Source organism: Leuciscus leuciscus, assembly GCF_965113295.1.
Source record: "Leuciscus leuciscus genome assembly, chromosome: 16".
NCBI classification, from domain to species: Eukaryota; Metazoa; Chordata; class Actinopteri; order Cypriniformes; family Leuciscidae; genus Leuciscus; species Leuciscus leuciscus.
The window spans coordinates 30,699,579-30,719,625 of record NC_138740.1 but is presented as its reverse complement, the minus strand read 5'-3'; the positions used below and the strand labels follow the sequence as shown (position 1 = coordinate 30,719,625).

The window sequence follows — 20,047 nt, the reverse complement described above, 5'->3', positions numbered from 1 at the left end:
TTAAACATTACATTTTTAGCTTTTTTATGTCTTCATTGGATAGGACAGTATAGAGGATAGACAGGAAAGCACAGGGTGGAGAAGGGAACGGGATCGGCAAACGCCTCCGACAGTGTTTTTACAAACGGAAAGACAAAATTACTTTCTATGTTAATCAATAACGTTGCATAAAGCTCAAGCTGTATTGTACCTGGAATAGTGTTCTAAATTTAAACAGAATAAAAGTGTATAATAAAGCCACGATTTGACATCTGAATTTGTATAATTTGATTTGTATGAAAACGTATGACAAAACAAAGCATGAAGTTCCACCACTAACCATAACAATGGGGTGTAAGAAAAAGAAAAAAATTAAATTAAAATGAAATTAAAATTAAATGTAAAAAAAAAATTTTAATCGTTTAAAAATTTTAACAAATTCACTATAAATCCGGCAAAACATAAAATAGTTACAGACTGCCATGAGAGTGGTGGATTTAACTTATCTGTACATAAAAAAAAATTACCTACCATCCAGTCGGTTAAAACCAACCTGTAATTAAAATCTAATCTGATTTAACGCCCTTTTGTGTGTGTATACACCCTCCAAATATCCTGACATAAAAAAGAATGTTTGCCTAGAGGGGAAACCACATGCACGAATCTGATTCCACATCCTCTGCACATGTTTCAGCACGAGGCCCACATGCAAAACCATCACAGCAAACCAAAACATCGAAGTCATGGTGCACTCGCTCCATCTGGAGAGGCAGATAATGATGCCATCCATATGAATAGGACACTCCAACTGAACAACTACTCAAACAGCCTCGCAGCAAACAACAATCCTTTCAGAACACGCTGGAGGGGATCTCATTTATACGTGCCTCTGTCGGCTCCAATAACAGCTTCATGCTTTTGTGTTGGATGGAGGAGCTTAATTTCATGCATTAACTGTGGTATTATTCTCAGGTTTTCAAAAGATGATTTATAATTTTGCAAGGAATCTTTTTATTTTTTGAACACAAGTAAAAACTTAAGTAGAATTTTCATTTCTTCAACTGTTTGGTTTCAAAGCACAAGCCTTTAACCACCACATCATCTGCTATAGAAACAGAACATTTCCCAGAACCCCCTGCTACATGTCGCACCGGTAAAAGTCTAGAAAAACTAAACAGTCACGCCACATATCAAACCTCCACAACCTCCCCACAATGTTCAACCCACATAGAAGTCAGTCTGGCTCTCAAGAGTCCTACAAAACAACCATGACCCTGTATCATCTGCTGAGAACAACATACAGACTACAATATCATTTGATGAATTAAAAAGAGAAATTCAAGCTCAAGAAGAAAAAATATGATATTTATGTTTTCAGATGTATTTGATCTATCATTGATATGTCAGTTGGTCAAACAAGTAAAATATATATGGTCATTGTTTGGCAAAGTGAGGTCCAATTATAGGTCATTTTTAATTGACTTTAAAGGAAACATTGTTGGAACCATAATCAACACAATATTATAAATTATATATGCAGAGTACTGTGCAAATGTCTTAGGCTCATTTGTATTTTTACTGGTTTTAAGCCAGTTATTTATATCTTTTGCTGTAGTGTGTTAGTAGGAAGTATCAGTTTACATTTCCAAACATTCCTTTTCCCATTAATTGTAATAATCCAGTGAGATTTCTGTATGCACAAGGAGTCTGACAACAGCCGGTGCTCCACACGGAGATCTGATCTCACCATCATGAGTTAACGAAGTCAAATAAATATTTGGTATGACCTCCCTGTGCGTTGTGTATATTTTATGTTGTATATATATATATATATATATATATATATATATGAACCAATGGTTCCCAAGTCATTTCTAGTGTGAAGCCCAGTAGCATGCATCTCTATACAAAGCGGACAGGAGAAAAGGTCAGCTTGTTTCACGCCTAGAATGAGCTCCTTCACGCAATCTTTAGCGGGCCACACACACCTGGACACAGGCCAGTCTGCACAGTCAGGACAATAGACATCTCTGTTCCGTCTTCTTCTATATCGCAAGTTCCCTCGCCCTTTCTCTTCTTGTAGGACAGATTTAGCTTTCGGGAATTTGTTTGTCCGATGTTCATGCCGGTTCTCTTTGGGGTCCTTCATAGCTTTGACCATTGAAGTGCTTCTACTTTCCATCTGTTTGGGACGGACGGGAATGTCACAAAAGACCAGAAACATTCTCTTGGACAGCTGTGAAACATCCAGAAGGTCATCTTTTTCTCATCAAATAAAGTTATTGAAAATATGAATGATGAAATATCATCCTCATCATTTCTGCATAGTACTCGATTGAATCATTAAAATGGATTGTTCAATTGTTTCCAAGGATGTAAACATGTTTTGGACATTTAAACCGACTAGAGACTCACAATGAAATGGGGCTTTTGCACCAGATAGTTATAGGAACTTGGTTATTATAGGAACTAGTCACCAGGACGGCCCGCCAAGAACAAAATTTTCCTCTAGGCCATTTTCCTGGTTGCATTCGCACTACCAGTAAGAACTCTGAAGTGACATAAGCCAGCCAATAGGGACGTCATTTAAGCATGGCATTCAACAACTGGTGGATGGAAGACGCTGTGATTATAGCCAGGGGTGCATAAAACTGGTGTGCGGGTGCGCATGCGTGGTGAAAATAAACGATACGCAGAACAAAACGTAGAGGGAAGCGCTTTTGAGTGCCAACATTTTTGGGGACACGTTTACTTACTGGAGTAAGATTTTTCTCCATCTCTAGTAAGATAGCAATCATGATGATAAGTGCGTTCATTAATTATGAGGGGTGCAACAGATCGCAGTTGATCCATGATCCGTACAGACCAGTCCCCACGATTCGGCACGCATGTGATTAGCAGATTAACTCCTAAGTTCAACCATCATAGAGTGAAAGTTTATCATTTGGACGTGTTTTGTCTTACAAATTTACACATTCAAACAAGTTTAAAAGCGGAGGAAGAGGCGAAAATCAGGACTCGCACGCTGTTATCTGTGCGCACAGCCTCACACACCTGAAGCGCACGCACGCAGAGAAAGAGAGAGAGAAAGAGACCCGCGTTTCAGACACACAAAATGATGTTGAAATATCCATCTCGGCAAGTATTCTCTCGGTTGTGTCATAAGTGAACAGTTGAGAAAGAAACCAGATGTGTGTCAGTATATTCGGCCTGTGCATTCGGTCTTAGTGACAGCAGCCTCATATTCCTGCTGTTGTCTTTCAATAATTTTAATAAAAGAAAAAAAAAAATACAGCTTAACAAAGATGAACCTATATTTAATTTCGAACACGCCAAAAAGCAGGTATATCCGTCAATATTTATATGAATTATGAAATCGTCTCCCGGAGAGCGAAAGCGCCTATCCTGAATTTAAACCATAGACTGATCCAAACCCGTAAGACTTTCATTCATCTTCGAAACACAAATCTTTTTCATCTACAGAGAGATTTTCTGTCCCTCCATAGACAGCTACGCAACTACCACTTTAACTCTTCAAAAAGTTCATAAAGAGATCATAAAACTAATCCATATGAATTGATCGGTTTAGTCCAAATATTCTGAAGAGATTCGATCGCTTAATTTGCTAAACAGATTGCATTTAGGCTTTTATTCACCTATAAACATTCATCAACTCCCACATTAGATGAGGTAAGCGGAAGCTCAAGCATGTTCGCTTGACATGAAAGAACCAATGAGATTCATTCTCGTGTGTTACGCAGCACGTTTGAGCTTCTTCAAAAACCAATGAGATTCATTCTCGTGTGTTACGCAGCACGTTTGAGCTTCATCAAAAACCAATGAGATTCATTCTCGTGTGTTACGCAGCACGTTTGAGCTTCTTCAAAAACCAATGAGATTCATTCTCATGTGTTACGCAGCACGTTTGAGCTTCTTCAAGAACCAATGAGATTCATTCTCGTGTGTTACGCAGCACGTTTGAGCTTCTTCAAAAACCAATGAGATTCATTCTCGTGTGTTACGCAGCACGTTTGAGCTTCTTCAAAAACCAATGAGATTCATTCTCGTGTGTTACGCAGCACGTTTGAGCTTCTTCAAGAACCAATGAGATTCATTCTCGTGTGTTACGCAGCACATTTGAGCTTCTTCAAAAACCAATGAGATTCATTCTCATGTGTTACGCAGCACGTTTGAGCTTCTTCAAGAACCAATGAGATTCATTCTCGTGTTACACAGCACGTTTGAGCTTCTTCAAAAACCAATGAGATTCATTCTCGTGTGTTACGCAGCACATTTGAGCTTCTTCAAAAACCAATGAGATTCATTCTCATGTGTTACGCAGCACGTTTGAGCTTCTTCAAGAACCAATGAGGTTCATTCTCGTGTGTTACGCAGCACGTTTGAGCTTCTTCAAAAACCAATGAGATTCATTCTCGTGTGTTACGCAGCACGTTTGAGCTTCTTCAAAAACCAATGAGATTCATTCTCGTGTTAAGCAGGTTCGGTTGAGCTTCTGTTTATGTTCATTGATCAATGTTTAAATGTGAATAAAAGCCTTTATCTAGGATCTTTATTCAGACAAAATTAAAAATGGGCAAACATCTGTGGAAATCCTTCAGTTCAAAAAACGTAAATACGTTTTGTGGCAGTAAACGTTTCCATACTTTCCATACTTACGTTTTGTGGCATTTTTGCATAAAGGGGTGCCATAAAGTACATTTTTGGATCCTGTCTGTATATTGCAAGCTCACTTCTGAAAATATGCGACAGTAGAGAGAGATTCTTGGCTATAGAATCCTCTAGATGTGGCTCTGATTGTTTTTCCTGACGCCATCTGTCAAATACAAATTTCCCACTAAGGTTTTACAGTGGCAGAACAGATGGAAAATGAACCCACTCTCTTGGTTGTGCCAGGATAGAGAATCCAACTAAAGTTTTCTTCAAACAAAAAACATCTGGAATAATGTCAATATTAGATGACAGCTAAAATAAAATATTCATTTTATTAACTCAGGCCGTGTTAAACTATCACGTCTCACATTGTGTAGGTCTTTTTGTTAATTGAGCTGCATGTCATCAGCTGTTGCCATGGAGATGATACAGCTAGAGGTCAAAGGCAGTGACCCTAAGCTGTCACGACATGCTCTTCCTGACCTTGTGAAAGGAAAGTGAAAACCTCACTGTGTGAGGCCTGTGTACAGTGTGACAGGTGCACAAAGAATATACAGCACACATCTAAAAAATAATTCAATAGGAATAATGAAAATGTAGTACAGGTGTGCTTTTAGCCATAGAGAGGTTGATTCATACTCTTCTTTTTTTTTATGATTGTTTTAATGGTCCAATACAAACGTTCAAGGATGTTGCAAACTGAATGTTAAATCAATTATGGAGAAACCTTGCATTATATAAGTCTCTGATTAAGCTTCTCTCTGATTAAACATTTTGGTTGGAAAAGTGTCTTTTTAAAACTGATTGTAATGGGTTATGACTGTATTCCGAGCATATTTCATATGTTTATATGCTAGAGAGAATGAAAACTATTTGAACAGAGAAAAGAGAAAAGAGACAAAATTGGGAAGATTTTCTAAAGATTCAAAAAAATAAATTAATAATTTTATTTAACTCATGTTCAAAATAAAAACCTTATCTTCTGAAAGACTTATAAGCACATATGTGTATTATGTTGGTACATATAAAAAGAAATGTCTAATAAAATTTCAACATGGTTTTGGTCCAAGAATTACACTAATAAAACATCCACAGAAAAATGGAAAAGGTCCCGGTGTATAAAATACAGGTAAAACACCTGTGAGAAATCAACATGGAAAAGTACATTGGGCCCTATTTTTATGGTCTTTTTCATGTATTATGTATTTTCCATCTGTAACTCTATCCGTACATTCTCCACTATCTCATAAACAACAGAAAAATCTCTGTCTGCTAGGTGACCTTTCACCTGGTCTATGATAATATATGTACAGCCTGTGGCGACGTGCCTATGACTATCACATTTCTTAAAGCATGTAAGATATGCAAGGAGGGGTCCGAGAGACATTGGATGATAACACAGCAGACGTACATCTATAGCACTTTCTTTCTCACCTGCCCATGCCAAAGAATCAAGTTACAGCTAAGAGGCATGACGGATTTAGAATGAATGTTGTGAGTGGGGGAAAAAAACAATATTATAATATTTAAGTCCATAATACGCTGAGGCAAAACTCACATGTATCTGTATGATTCATTACATTAACTTATATTTTATGCTAATGTGTCAAAATGTAATGACCCTGATATATACAGTATATAAAGAAAAAATGAGTTAAAGTGAAAATTTTGTTCACTTAGTATTCAATTAGTATTAACTTTTTATTAAATATACAGAACAACTCCCTAATTAATTATAGCGTGCAACAGAGCCCGCACACTTTTTCAGTGGCGTTGGTTCCGGAAGTATTTTTTCCATTCATTTCTCCCATAGGGATTTCAAAAAAGTCTTTGTTAAAGCGTTATAAGCCATGATGAATCAAGCCAACCAGCTACAATGTGACTCATGACCTTACAAACTTTGATTTCAAGCAAAAAAGTATTTGAAAATCATACAAAAATACAAAGGTTCAAGACTGTGTACATTACGTCTTTAGTGATAGAAAGAACTACTATCCAATGAAGCATTGCGAACAGCATAATCATATTAAAAAACGAAGTATTTATATATATATATATATGAAGAGTTCAGATGCAAAAGCCTCTAAGTGCCACCTGAAATTTTCTTCTAGAATGATCTTTTTTATAAAGCTTGTATATTTAAGTTAAGTAATTTCACTTAAATGACAATTAATAGGTAATTTGCATGGCCATTTAAGTGAAATTATTGAACTTAAATATATGAGCTTGATAAAAATGATCATTCTAGAAGAAAATTTCAGATGGCACTTAGAGGCTTTTGCATCTGAACTCTTCATATATATATAAGAATTTTGAGAGCATAGTAGGGAGACCGACTTGATTACATCATTCGCAGTGCTTCATGGGAGTGGGCGGAGCTAATGAGATCTTTCGGCGCGTTTTGCTTGTCTCGACTCTGATTGGTGGAATTTTCTGTACAGCATCATTGGTAATGTAGTTTTTCACCACAAAATTAGCTTTTAAACAATTATTTTAAAACTAAGTTGAAATAATGCGGACTAACGTCTTCAACAGAAGCAAATACCATCGATTAACAACCTGGTATAGCTCACAGACACAGTAAGGCTGTCTTTAAAGTTATTGTTAAAAATCAATTTCCCTATGGAAAAATTATTTTTACAAATTTCAGAACCTGACTGTTGTACTCTATTGTTCAGCTTCCATTATTACCCAACCAATTATTATTTTACAGGTTATTAACCAATCACAATTCAGCATACAAAAATTACTGACATCATCATTGGCAGAATTGGAATATTCTATCAATGTCAGTCAATGAGAGATTTTAAAGTGATAGTTCACCCAAAAATGAAAATATTTTGAAGAATGTTGGTAACCAGACATTTGAAGGTAGCCATTGACTTCCATAGTATGAAAAAAATACTATGGAAGTCAATGGCTGTCATCAACTATCTGGTTACCGACATTTTCCAAAATATCTTCTTCTGTTTTCAAACTCATACAGGTTTGGAACAACATGAGGGTGAGTAACATATGGGATGAACTATCCCTTTAAATTTAATCTTAGAAATGTTTAAAAAGCAAAACCACACCTTAAACGGGAAGATCTTAGCTGGTTTAAAGTGGTTTCCCTGCCCTGGCCAGCTGAAAAGTGCGTAGGCTTTTTATTTTAATTTGTTCTAGCAGAGATAACACAAGTATGCATGGCATCAACCAGCTGCAAATACTTCATTAATAATAGCAACCGTAGAAAACCAGTTACAATAAAACAATGCACCTGGATTTAAACCGATGTTGGTGACTGAAATCCGAGTCTCATGCACACATGCATTAGTCAAACTTGCCTTGTTAGTGATTCTCGCTACATTAGGACCGTCCTGGCAGGGAGTCGAAGCTAAATGTGAAATAAATTGCCATGCAAATTACCAGCGATCAAGTCAAAGAATAACGTCTGCACAGTTGGCGGTAAACGAGAGGACACGACTCGTTTTCCACTGCGAAGACACACAGACAGCAGCAAGAGCGTAAATAAACAGCCATGACCTTCAGACAAAACCCCCTGGATTCCTCAGTCGCCCTCGGACCCCCTGATGAGACCCGTCCGGTTACAACACTGATACGGATTCATGTCATCAGAGAGTATGGAAAAACAGAGGAACTTCAGAGACAAATAATGTTTTGTTCATAATAACGTTCATTAATCATATATCATCTCAATAAACAATGCTAAATTAGTTTAACTTAAATGTGCATCAAAAATGTATTGGTTAAGCATGAGGTAGTGTTTTGTTTTGTTTTATTCAAGTCAAGTCACCATTATTGAAATAGCACTTTATACATTAATAAAAAAGCAGCTCTAAAATAGACAGTGTCTTAAATGAAAAGAGTTATCTGATATCTTTTTTGCATGTTGCACAGTTTTTATTTGTTGGGAGAGATAAACACCCAAATAAATCTGCCACTGTATTAAGTTCCCCTTTGTTTTCGGTTTGATCCATTTGGCTGCCGTAGCCACTGTGATTGAACAGTAAGTAACGACCCAGGGTCCTGTGGTTGCAGTAGCTTTTTGACCCTGACTTTGACATTCATCTTCAGAATGAGATTACAGCCATTGTAAATCTCAAGAGTTCACAACCTCCATGTTTTAAACCGCACACTGTTTTCCAGAAGTCACATGGCCTTGCCAGTGCATGAGATGGAGGTGTTATGCGCTGTAATTAAGTCATTCTAAAGGTGAGAATAATAGTTCGCCGCAGGAGATTCAACAATCACTCCATTACGCTCTCATTTATGTAGGTCAGAAAGAAAGAAAGAAATGAACAAAGTAACAAATGAATTAACTGACTGACCAATGAACAAGTAAATGAATGAAAGGAGGAACAACAGAAAGTATGAACTGACAAAAAAAGAACAAACAAACAAATGAGAAAGAAAAAGAGCGAATTGATTGAAAGAAAGAAAGAAAGAAAGAAAGAAAGAAAGAAAGAAAGAAAGAAAGAAAGAAAGAAAGAAAGAAAGAAAGAAAGAAAGAAAGAAAGAAAGAAAGCTGATGACAAAATGGAGAACTGAACGTCAACGAACAATCAAATTAACAAGCGAACAAACAATTGAAAGACAGAAAGAACTGACAAAAATGGAGGACTGATTGAACAATCAAATTAACAAGCAAACAAACAATTGAAAGAAAGAAAGGAGAGAAAGAAAGAATGAATGAATGAATGAATGAATGAATTAATTAATTAATTAATTAAGGAATGGAAAAAATGAACAAACCGACCAATGAACAAGTAAATGAATGAATGGATGGAGGAAGGCATAACAAAAAAGAACAAACAAACAAATGAGAAAGAGAGCGAATTGATTGAAAGAAAGAAAGAACTGACAAGTGAACAAACAATTAAAAGAAAGAAAGAAAGAAAGAAAGAAAGAAAGAAAGAAAGAACTGACAAAAATGGAGGACTGAACGAACAATCAAAATAACAAGCGAACAAACAATTGAATGAAAGAAAGAAAGAAATAACTGACAAAAAATGGAGGACTGAATGAACCAACAAATGAAGTGAACAAACAATTGAAAGAAAGAAAGAAAGAAAGAAAGAAAGAAAGAAAGAAAGAAAGAAAGAAAGAAAGAAAGAAAGAAAGAAAGAAAGAAAGAAAGAAAGAAAGAAAGAAAGAAAGAAAGAAAGAAAGAAAGAAAGAAAGAAAGTAATAAATGGTACCACTTTATTTTAAGGTGACGTAGTTACACGTTACTACATATACTTAATAATAACAGTGAATTACTACAAGTAACCCTAAACCAAACCCTAACCGTACCTCTAAAGTAAGTACAAGTTAATTAATATTACTCATTACTTATTTGAGTAAGTACAATGTCACCACGTCACCTCAAAATAAAGTGTAACTGAAAACAGGAAAGAAGAAGCAAAAGAAAGAAAGCAATGTCTCAGTTGATGGTTTTGCAGGTGTTCTCTGAAAACACAGATTCAGTTCCTCATCTGCAAGGTTTCTGTCCACTTCACCTCCGACCGACTGAATCACACTCGCGTCTGTGAAACAAAAACTCCACGACCTTCATGACAGAACACAAGCTCACGTCAGCTTCAACTACTCCACAGAAACGCTCTTCACTTCGCAGGTCTGCATTAGCTTGACTTTCTCTCAGCTCCCCATTATTATCACTGGATGTCAGTGACTTATAAATAAATCAGAAGCTGATAAATAAAGGATCAGTGAGTAAACAGCGGTCTAGATGGGGAAATGATTAAAGATTATGAGGCAGGATCCATTTTCTGTCTGTTTTGGAGTTATGAAACAAAGCTGTCATTGTAGTGTTTGTTTTAATTTGCTTTTCCAGAAATAAATCTGTGTGAAATTTGTCATGCTGTGGTACGATCACCATGCTCTGCGGAACCAGGTCTGATATTTCATTCTGGTGTTCACTGGGCCGGTGAGGTAATTATTCACGTTATTATGACAATAGATTTGTCTGCATGATAGAGAAACGTATTATGAGCTGTTGGACTGCAGCAACAGATGGAGCAAATTTGAACCCCACATATTAAAACTTTCAAGAAAAAAAGGTTTTAATTAAAATCCTATTTGGCGTTCATGAGGTACTCGATTTTCTCTCGCTGGTCTGAAATCCAAAGCAACAGGCCTGTGAAATTGGAAAGGACTCCTGTATTACACTGTGGAACATTCGAAATTAACATTTCGACCTGACTGACAGATAACGTAATTTATGTTGATAAGCGCAGCTTTTTATCGGTCAAAAACTGAATCCAAGAATGTGTGCCGAATCTGTAAGTGAATCAGTCTCAAGCTCTATGAAATTATTTTGCATATCCCAAAAGCCATGGTACTACACAATGGTACAAAAACATCTCCATCTCTTCGAGTTACCAGGTAGCGACAAGTGACTGTCTTTATGAGAGAATCAATCATCCGTCCATTCAAGCGATTCATTGAATCACTGAATAATTTTCTAAACCGATTCATTCAAAAACGCTAATTTATGAGGGAGTCACTGAATCATTTTCTAAACCGATTCATTAAAAACGCTAATTTATAAGTGAGTCACTGAATCATTTCATTAACCGATTAATTCAAAAACGCTAATTTATGAGCGAGTCACTGAATAATTTTCTAAACCGATTCATTCAAAAACGCTAATTTATGAGGGAGTCACTGAATCATTTTCTAAACCGATTCATTAAAAACGCTAATTTATAAGTGAGTCACTGAATCGTTTAATTAACGGATTAATTCAAAAACGCTAATTTATGAGGGAGTCACTGAATCATTTTCTAAACCGATTCATCCAAAAATGCTAATATATGAGCGAGTCACTGAATCATTTTCTAAACCGATTCATTAAAAAACGCTCATTTATAAGTGAGTCACTGAATCATTTCATTAACCGATTAATTCAAAAACACTAATTTATGAGCGAGTCACTGAATAATTTTCTAAACCGATTCATTCAAAAATGCTAATTTATGAGGGAGTCACTGAATCATTTTCTAAACCGATTCATTAAAAAACGCTAATTTATAAGTGAGTCACTGAATCATTTCATTAACCGATTAATTCAAAAACGCTAATTTATGAGCGAGTCACTGAATAATTTTCTAAACCGATTCATTCAAAAATGCTAATTTATGAGCGAGTCACTGAATCATTTTCTAAACCAATTCATTCAAAAACACTCATTTATAAGTGAGTCAATGAATCATTTAATTAACGGATTAATTCAAAAACGCTCATTTATGAGTGAGTCACTGAATCATTTTCTAAACCGATTCATCCAAAAATGCTAATATATGAGCGAGTCACTGAATCATTTTCTAAACCGATTCATTAAAAAACGCTCATTTATAAGTGAGTCACTGAATCATTTAATTAACCAATTCATTCAAAAACACTCATTTATAAGTGAGTCAATGAATCATTTAATTAACGGATTAATTCAAAAACACTAATTTATGAGCGAGTCACTGAATAATTTTCTAAACCGATTCATTCAAAAATGCTAATTTATGAGGAAGTCACTGAATCATTTTCTAAACCGATTCATTAAAAAACACTGTATTGTATAGTACTACATTTGGTTTGAGTCGCTTCACCTCCATTCACAAATCCTCTCCCGTATTTTCATGAGGGAATCATTTAGCAAATTGATTCAAAATACTGGTTTATTCAAAAATGAAAAGAGTGACTGTCTTTGAGGGAGTCATTAAATCGTTCACTGAAATGATTCATCAAAATAGTGATTCATTAGCACAGCACAAAAACAGACAAAGTATTGTGATTTTGTATGTAAAATGTGATTATTAAATTATTGATCTGTTGTATAAAAGCAACATTGCTCTTGCAAACGTGATGTTTTCCCGCCTACTAAGATATAAAATATTCAGAAATACAGTGCTCTCGCTCATGTGATAATTCCTAATTTACTGGCAGATATTTATTAATAGACGCTCGTTTCTGTCAATTTTTTGATTTCTTTTGCTGTCATCTGCTGCAAACTTAAAGGGATCGAGCTATAGATTATGACAAATATTTAACTCTTTATGAGCTCTTTCCTATAACAGAGGCCCCACATTTCCCCACAAAAATCCAGCTCTGGGAAATGTTTCAAGTCAAAATGACATGATAAGGAACCAAATTAATAGACGGCAAGAATTGAAATTCCGTCCATGTTATCCCTACACAAAACACTCCCATCTGTATTTATGAAAGACGAGAGGAAATTAAATGCACTTTTAACAACCCTCTTTTATGAACTGAGCTTTACAACATTACCTCCAAAAAGCCGTTTTCAAGGACAAGTGATTTCATGGCCTGTGCAGCAAAAAAACTGTGCTTATATTCCAAAATACTGCTGAGATGAACAGTGGAATCAACGGGATAAAGATGATAAAACACCACTGTATGGAAAAGTGCACGTAAGCATGGAAGCGCTCCTAAACGCCTTCATCTAAGACAGACACGCTGAACAATGGCTCGGGTTTTTCACAGTCCGCTGGCAGGACAGTTGGAGTCGTGCAGTGTTTCCGAAGAGCTGAAAACATGCTATAAATCTCAGTTTCTGCTGTTTTCTGGCACAGTGCACACACTCTCACGGCTCTCCGCTGGGGATACGCAGCACAGGATGGATTTCTCCACGCGGGCCAAAGACGCCTGTAATACCAGGAGCTATCCGTTAGCATTCCCATGCATCTCGACTGCAGGTGCCCGGCTGGCGCGTGGGATTGTGATGATATCGCTGATAGATACAACGTGGCATTTGCCTCCTTCACTAATAAGAAGAACGTGATGACAGGGTCAGTTGGTGATGTGTCATATTAATCTACTCCGCAAAAAGGCTTTATTCATGCAAATGCCACAGTGTCACCGTAGATTAAGGTCCAATGCTTCATTACAAAGACCTAAAACTAACTTTTTGCCTTCTACAAGGTCACAAGTCTGCGAAACAAAGGCACAGTGTGCTCACGTGCTTCACCAAACACAGATGACAACAGACACGGTTCATTCCACTGCAGAAGGTGATGTGAATGTCACCGTAGAAATCCTTATATAAAAAAGTTTTTTAAGAAGAATCAAATTCCTCTGTTTTACCACTTAGACTTAAAGTCACCACGAAATCAAAATTTACAGTTGTTATTTTATTATGGATTATTGCAGTATTTGTTTAAAATGATTTATCTGTGCACTTTATGACCCTTCAAGCTTTCAGCTACTGAGCTATAACTAAAGAGATCACGATTCTCACATAATTATGAAGACAACTTAAAAAAACAACGTCATTTACAAGAGGTTCTGACAAAAATGTTAATTGCAACAGTCTATTTAAAAATGTTTATTTAATTTGAATGAATTAGAAAAAATCGGTTTGAATGAATGATTCGATGACTCACTCATAAAGTCTTTCATTACTGGATGAATCAGCGTTTTAGAATGAATCTCTTGAATGAATGATTAAATGACAAATATAGGCTGCATCTGAAATCACATACTTCTACTATACAGTAGCTGAAAAACAGTATGCGACAAAAGTAGTATGTCCGAATTCACAGTACTCATAAAAGAGTAGACAAAAAGTACCTGGATGTGTGCATATGATGGATACTTTACTATCGGGAGAGGATTTGTGAATGGCAGTGAAGCGACCCAACTGATGCTGTAGGTCACATGATAGTGACAACATGGCGAATACGTCCAGATTACATTCATACTACACACATTCATACTATATTATAGAACATGTTTTTTTTTAGCAACCATGAAGTTATTACTTATTCAAAATAAGTACCTACTCAAGACAGTATGCGATTTTGGAAGCAGACATAATTTTTAACAGTCATTTGTCACATCACCACCTAGTGGTGTAACGATGTAATGATATATTTACTTAAAGCACCTTACTTTCAAAAAGGTGATTTGCTCTATTTTGATCGCTACTGTAACGTAACTAAAAACTTTTATCCCAGGACTTCTGTTAATATTTTAATATCTGTAACAGAAATAACCATATGAGGTTGAAAAGACATTTGTGAAGTTGTTTTATACAGTTCAATAGACACAGACGAATCACTGTCATTTAGGAGTAATATCACATGTGGGTGTCCGAATCGAGATCGCAATCTTTTAACGATTAATCGCAAAAATATTATATATATATATATATAGCAAACTGATTCAAACCAGTAACCGTAAGTGTTGTTGAATGTGTGTGTTACCACATTTACAGCTATTTGAAAGCAAATTTCTGTTGAAGTAATTAATTTACTTTGTATGTATGTAGGTGTGTATGTTATCAGAGAGTTCCCAAGAACTCAACAGGAAGTAGCGCTCCTCAAGCACTCATCTGTCCCTCAGTGATTCATCATCCACCGCACGAGAGGGACATCTGTGTTTTATCTGAACCCTTTCCAAACACAACCAGAGCCCGAAGAGAGAAAGAAGCATGTGATCTGTAAACTAATTACAGCAGGTGGCAGATCCAGCATCATTCATCACTAAACTGCGTTTGGGAGAAAAACAAATCACACCCAAACTTTTATAAAGACGGATCTATTTGAGATCACATTGGTTGGTTTGGAAGACAAGAGATTTATGAAATTGTTAACAAATGCAAGAGACTGTTGAACAGAAATGACACAGACTTCCTGTGATGTGTTGCATGTGTCTGGAGCAGGATTCAGCTGTGTTTGTCAGCGAGATGCCCAGTGTTGATCTGTTCTCATTATCTCTGATGAATGTCTTTGAAGACCTCTTCTCAGCGAGTGAGGTCATTTGGGTGCCATCATGAAAGCCAAAGAAAGAATGTATTGCAAAAACAGACACGGTTAAAACAAAAAAAGAAGGTTTCTCCTTACCTGGGATGACTTCAAATAGGAACTTTCCGCTTTCCTCCCCATTGCTGGGATGTTCGGTGACTCTGTTGCCAGGTAGGGAAATGGTGCCCTAGAGGAACCATAAAGCCAAAAAATAAAAAAAATAGTCAGACAAAAACTGCTGAAGAAAGCAAGACCTCCGAGAAAAATAAATCACAGAAAGGAAAAAGCTCCGATGCATTGGAGAAAAGAATTGTTGGACTGAGGAAAAATAAAAAGTTAAATGTGAAAAAAATATTTTTCATTTATATATTTTGATTTAGATTTCAAGTGAGCTTGATTAAATTTATAGAATAAAAAAACTAATATATATAATTACAAAATTAAAAATATAAATATAAAGTTTGATTTAATATATATCAAAATTATACAAAAATAATAAATCAAATATAACAAAACATATAAATAAAAGTATTTTTTATAAAAAGTAAACTTGGGCAAACTTAGTTTGCTTTTTTATAAAATAAAAATATTTGTATTATATTTTTGGTTATATTTGATTTATTATTTTTATATAATTATGAAATATGTGACCCTGGATCACAAGTCGCACGGGTATATTTGTGGCAATAGCCAACAATACATTGTATGGGTCAAAATGATAGATTTTTCTTTTATGCCAAAAATCATTAGATTATTAAGTAAAGATCATGTTCCATGAAGATATTTAGCAAATTTCCTACCGCGAACATATAAATAATTTCTTTTTGAGAGTGAATGCAGCACAATCGCGAACATAAATGTAGAACTTTAAAGGCCATTTTCCCAATGGTTTGATTTTTTTGCACCCTCACATTACAGATTTTCATAGTTGTATCTCGGCCACATATTGTCATATCCTAACAAACCATACATCAGTGGGAAGCTTATTTATTCAGTTTTCAGATTATGTATAAATCTCAATTTAAAGAAAAAAATGACACATGTGACTGGTTTTGAGGTCCAGGGTCACATTAAATCAAAAATACAAATATTATATATACATGGATATATACACGTGTGTGTGTGTGTGTGTGTGTGTGTGTGTGTGTGTGTGTGTGTGTGTGTGTGTGTGTGTGTGTGTGTGTGTGTGTGTGTGTGTGTGTGTGTGTGTGTGTGTGTGTGTGCTGGGCATCAGAAGGCAGAAATCAGCAGCGCTGGCAGTTCAGAGGTTACAGATGGATCCCTTGGGGGTCTATATAATAGAGCGCAGGCGGCATTAGAGTCGACAAAGCTCTTGTTATTATGTAGAAATCGGATCCTAAGCAGCACTGCGACTGCTGTGGCATTATAGATCAGTGTTTGACACGCTGGATGAACTGGTGCTTTAAATAGACCCAACATCAGCACACCACAACGGCCATGTTAACACCACCAGAGCACTAGTAAAGCAGCCTGATTTCCCCCATTGCTCTCATCTGTCTGTCTCTTCATCCTTCTGCTTTCTCACCCTCCTCTAGCAATGATTTCTTTTCTATTGGTTTGTATTTCTCTGTTTGTCATTTTCTTTCTTATTATTACCATACTATCATGCAGTGTCATGTGCACAGAATGAAAATGTTCTGTATATTGTACCTCATCATCTACAATACTATATTTCAACACGACAGAATGATGTGATCGTACTTGTAGTCAAAGGTTTAACAGACAGAGCCGAATCGTTGTCATGTAGGGATAAGATCGAATAGGTGTTTGAAAAGAGATCGCAATATTTTAACGATTAATCGTGCAGCTTAAGTGAAGATTGCTTTAAGTTCACTTAAATTAAAAGTTGTTATTCTCTTAAAGCCTATTAAATGTTACAAAGTATGGCTTTCAATTATACTGTTATGTTGAATGGCTATAATTACTCCTTTCATCCCCAGAAACTGAGAAAAATCTTGATTAATTATAATTACAGAAAAATGTGATGATTTCGCAAACGATTGACAGCACTAATATATATATATATATATTATTTTCATTTTTTAGATTTTTATTTTCTAGAGTAAAAATTAGTTTTTACAGATCAAAATAAATTGCTGTCTATATTTTAAGAAGGGGTCTCACACAAGGGGATCAGCATATTGGGGTCTACGGTATATAAATAAAAAAAGTATGTAATTATTATTTTGTACCTTAAATAAGGGTCTAACCGCTTGAAGGGAATTTCCCACCATTTTGCCACCAGGTGTAACTTCATCCTGCTATTTAAATGACAGAATCAAGATACAAATGACTGACAGTCACACGTGGTCAGACGACACAATGAACGCCATTAACACAACATGTGTTGAGCAATGTTTTCATATAGACTTTAATAGTAGCATTACAGTACGCGCTAGCAAACTGGGGTTATTTACGGTATGCAGGGAAACAACTGCAGAGGTCTAAAGTAGTCACCTTTGAGGGAGAGTATTTCATATATGTGCTGTAGTGGGGCTTAAAAGGCACATTTTCATTGGGAGAGAGAGAGAGCTCAGTTACTTCCTTATCAAATATCAGTGCATATGTTCCGTATCCAGTATCTCGACATGCTTGGAAAACACTGAGAACATTTAGGAAGCAGAGATTTAAGAAGGATACTTAACATAGTGGCTGATGCATTATTTAAATCTCTCTACTAGAGCTTTGGTTACATGACATTATCAGAATTGTAATGAACTTGTGAGATTAATAAAAAAAACTAAATAAAAAATGCAAGGGTGCACTAAATTGATCAAAAGCAATAGTAAAGTAAAAAGTATATTTCCAATAAATGCTGTTCTTAGTTTTGACTTTTCTATTCTGAAGAATCCTGAATAAAGTATCAAAGTTTCCAAAAAAATTATAAACAGCAAATCAGCATCTTAGAATGATTTCTGTAGCCTCATGTGAGGCTGAAGACTGGAGTAATAATGCTGAAAATTCAGCTTTGCGTCACTATTTAACTATTTAAAATAGTTTAAAACAGTTATTTTAAATTGTAATATTTCAAAATGTTACTGTTTTTACTGTATTTTTTATCAAACATATGCAGCCTTGTTGAGCATGAGCATAAGAGACATTTGAATGGTAGTGTAAATTCCTGGCTGTAAATATAAGCGATATAGTGAGGTCTGACTTAATAACTAGTTTGGGTTTTCATAACGAAATCATAAACATGCAGCAGTGTCCATAAATGTCACAAGCCAGTTGTCGTTTTCTAGACTTCATGGAGTCTTTGAACCATTAGGATCGGTTTACTATGATATAAGACTCAGTAAACAAGTCCTTATAAAAATACTTGGCCTAGATTGTAGGGTTCCTGGATGTAAGTGGTGCCTGTCATGGTAATACGAGTGAAATAAGTAAAAAGCAGCCACATATGACGATCATTACACAATGACCTCTTCCCCCGGGGTTTTAAAGTCTCTCTGCATGTGGTGCAGAGACTTGCCTCTGTTAAAACATCATAAACCTTTACGAGATCTGAAAGCGGGATCCCGCTGACAGTGCGTTCAAGTTGAACTCGAACTTCTTAAGCGACGGAAACTCTACCTGCCGGAACATTGGTGGGGCTCATGAAGATAGCACAAATTTCAACCCACAATGAGGCAGGTCACCAGTTTGATGTGGGCAGCAGTTCCTGTTTTAGAACCGGAGGCTTGAGGGTGGGTTACTAAAGACATGGGCCCTTCAATTAAAGGCATTTTTGTTGCCCCCAGAGGCATTCCATGTGGAAAAACATGGAAAGACACATCATCAAAAGGCCAGGAACAAAACCCCGGCCCATTCCAGAGCAGAGGAACCATGCATCTCCTTGCCACACTTCCTTGCTTACTCTACACTAAGAGATGTGAAAGAATTTGTATTTGCTTTGGTGAACAACAACAATGATCATGATATGTATGGTGGAGTATGGCCCAAAGCATGCTGGGATTACTCAAGCATGCCAACTTTCATATATAACCTACATTTTCAGTGTACTATTCTGATCTGCATTTGGCCATTTAAAAACACTTACCACAGTAAGAACACATTTTTCCATTCCACTGTGCTACTTTTCCATTGTTTTTCCCATGTAAACCCGCGCTAGACAGACGTCTTTAACCGTTGCGTCCGCGTCTTGTGTCTTTTGTAGCGTCTCACGCATGACACGTTGTTCTAAAAATGTGGCGCTCAAGTTAAATTAACCATACTTTCTCAGCTCGTGTCTCTGCCTGCCTTTCAGACATCTCTGCTTAGATGAAGGATCATCATCTGCAGCTCAACCTTGCGAAGATAGAGCTCCTTGTAATCCCTGCAAACCCATCAATTGACCACAACTTCGCTGTGCAACTGGGGTCCACAACACTAACACCATCCAGGACAGCAAGGAACTTGGGGATAGTGTTTGGCGAACAGCTGAGCTTTTCCACCCACATCTCAACAACGCCCCGGTCATGCAGATTTGCGCTCTACAATATTAGGATAATCAGACCCTTCCAGTCAGAATACACAACACAGCTACTCATCCAAGCGCTTGTAATTTCAAGACTGGACTACTGCAATGCTCTACTAGTGGGACTTCCAACCAGCACGACTAAACTTCTGCA

General features: G+C 36.3%; 1 protein-coding gene across 1 annotated transcript in view; it reads right to left on the bottom strand.

The window, feature by feature from the left end:
* Positions 1–20,047, bottom strand: part of arhgap24 (Rho GTPase activating protein 24) — a 117,109-nt gene that overhangs the window by 56,072 nt on the left and 40,990 nt on the right. Inside the window, exon 3 of the mRNA XM_082140603.1 lies at positions 15,516–15,603. Within this exon, the coding sequence (XP_081996729.1) occupies positions 15,516–15,603 (88 nt within the window). The remainder of the gene's footprint in view (positions 1–15,515; positions 15,604–20,047) is intronic.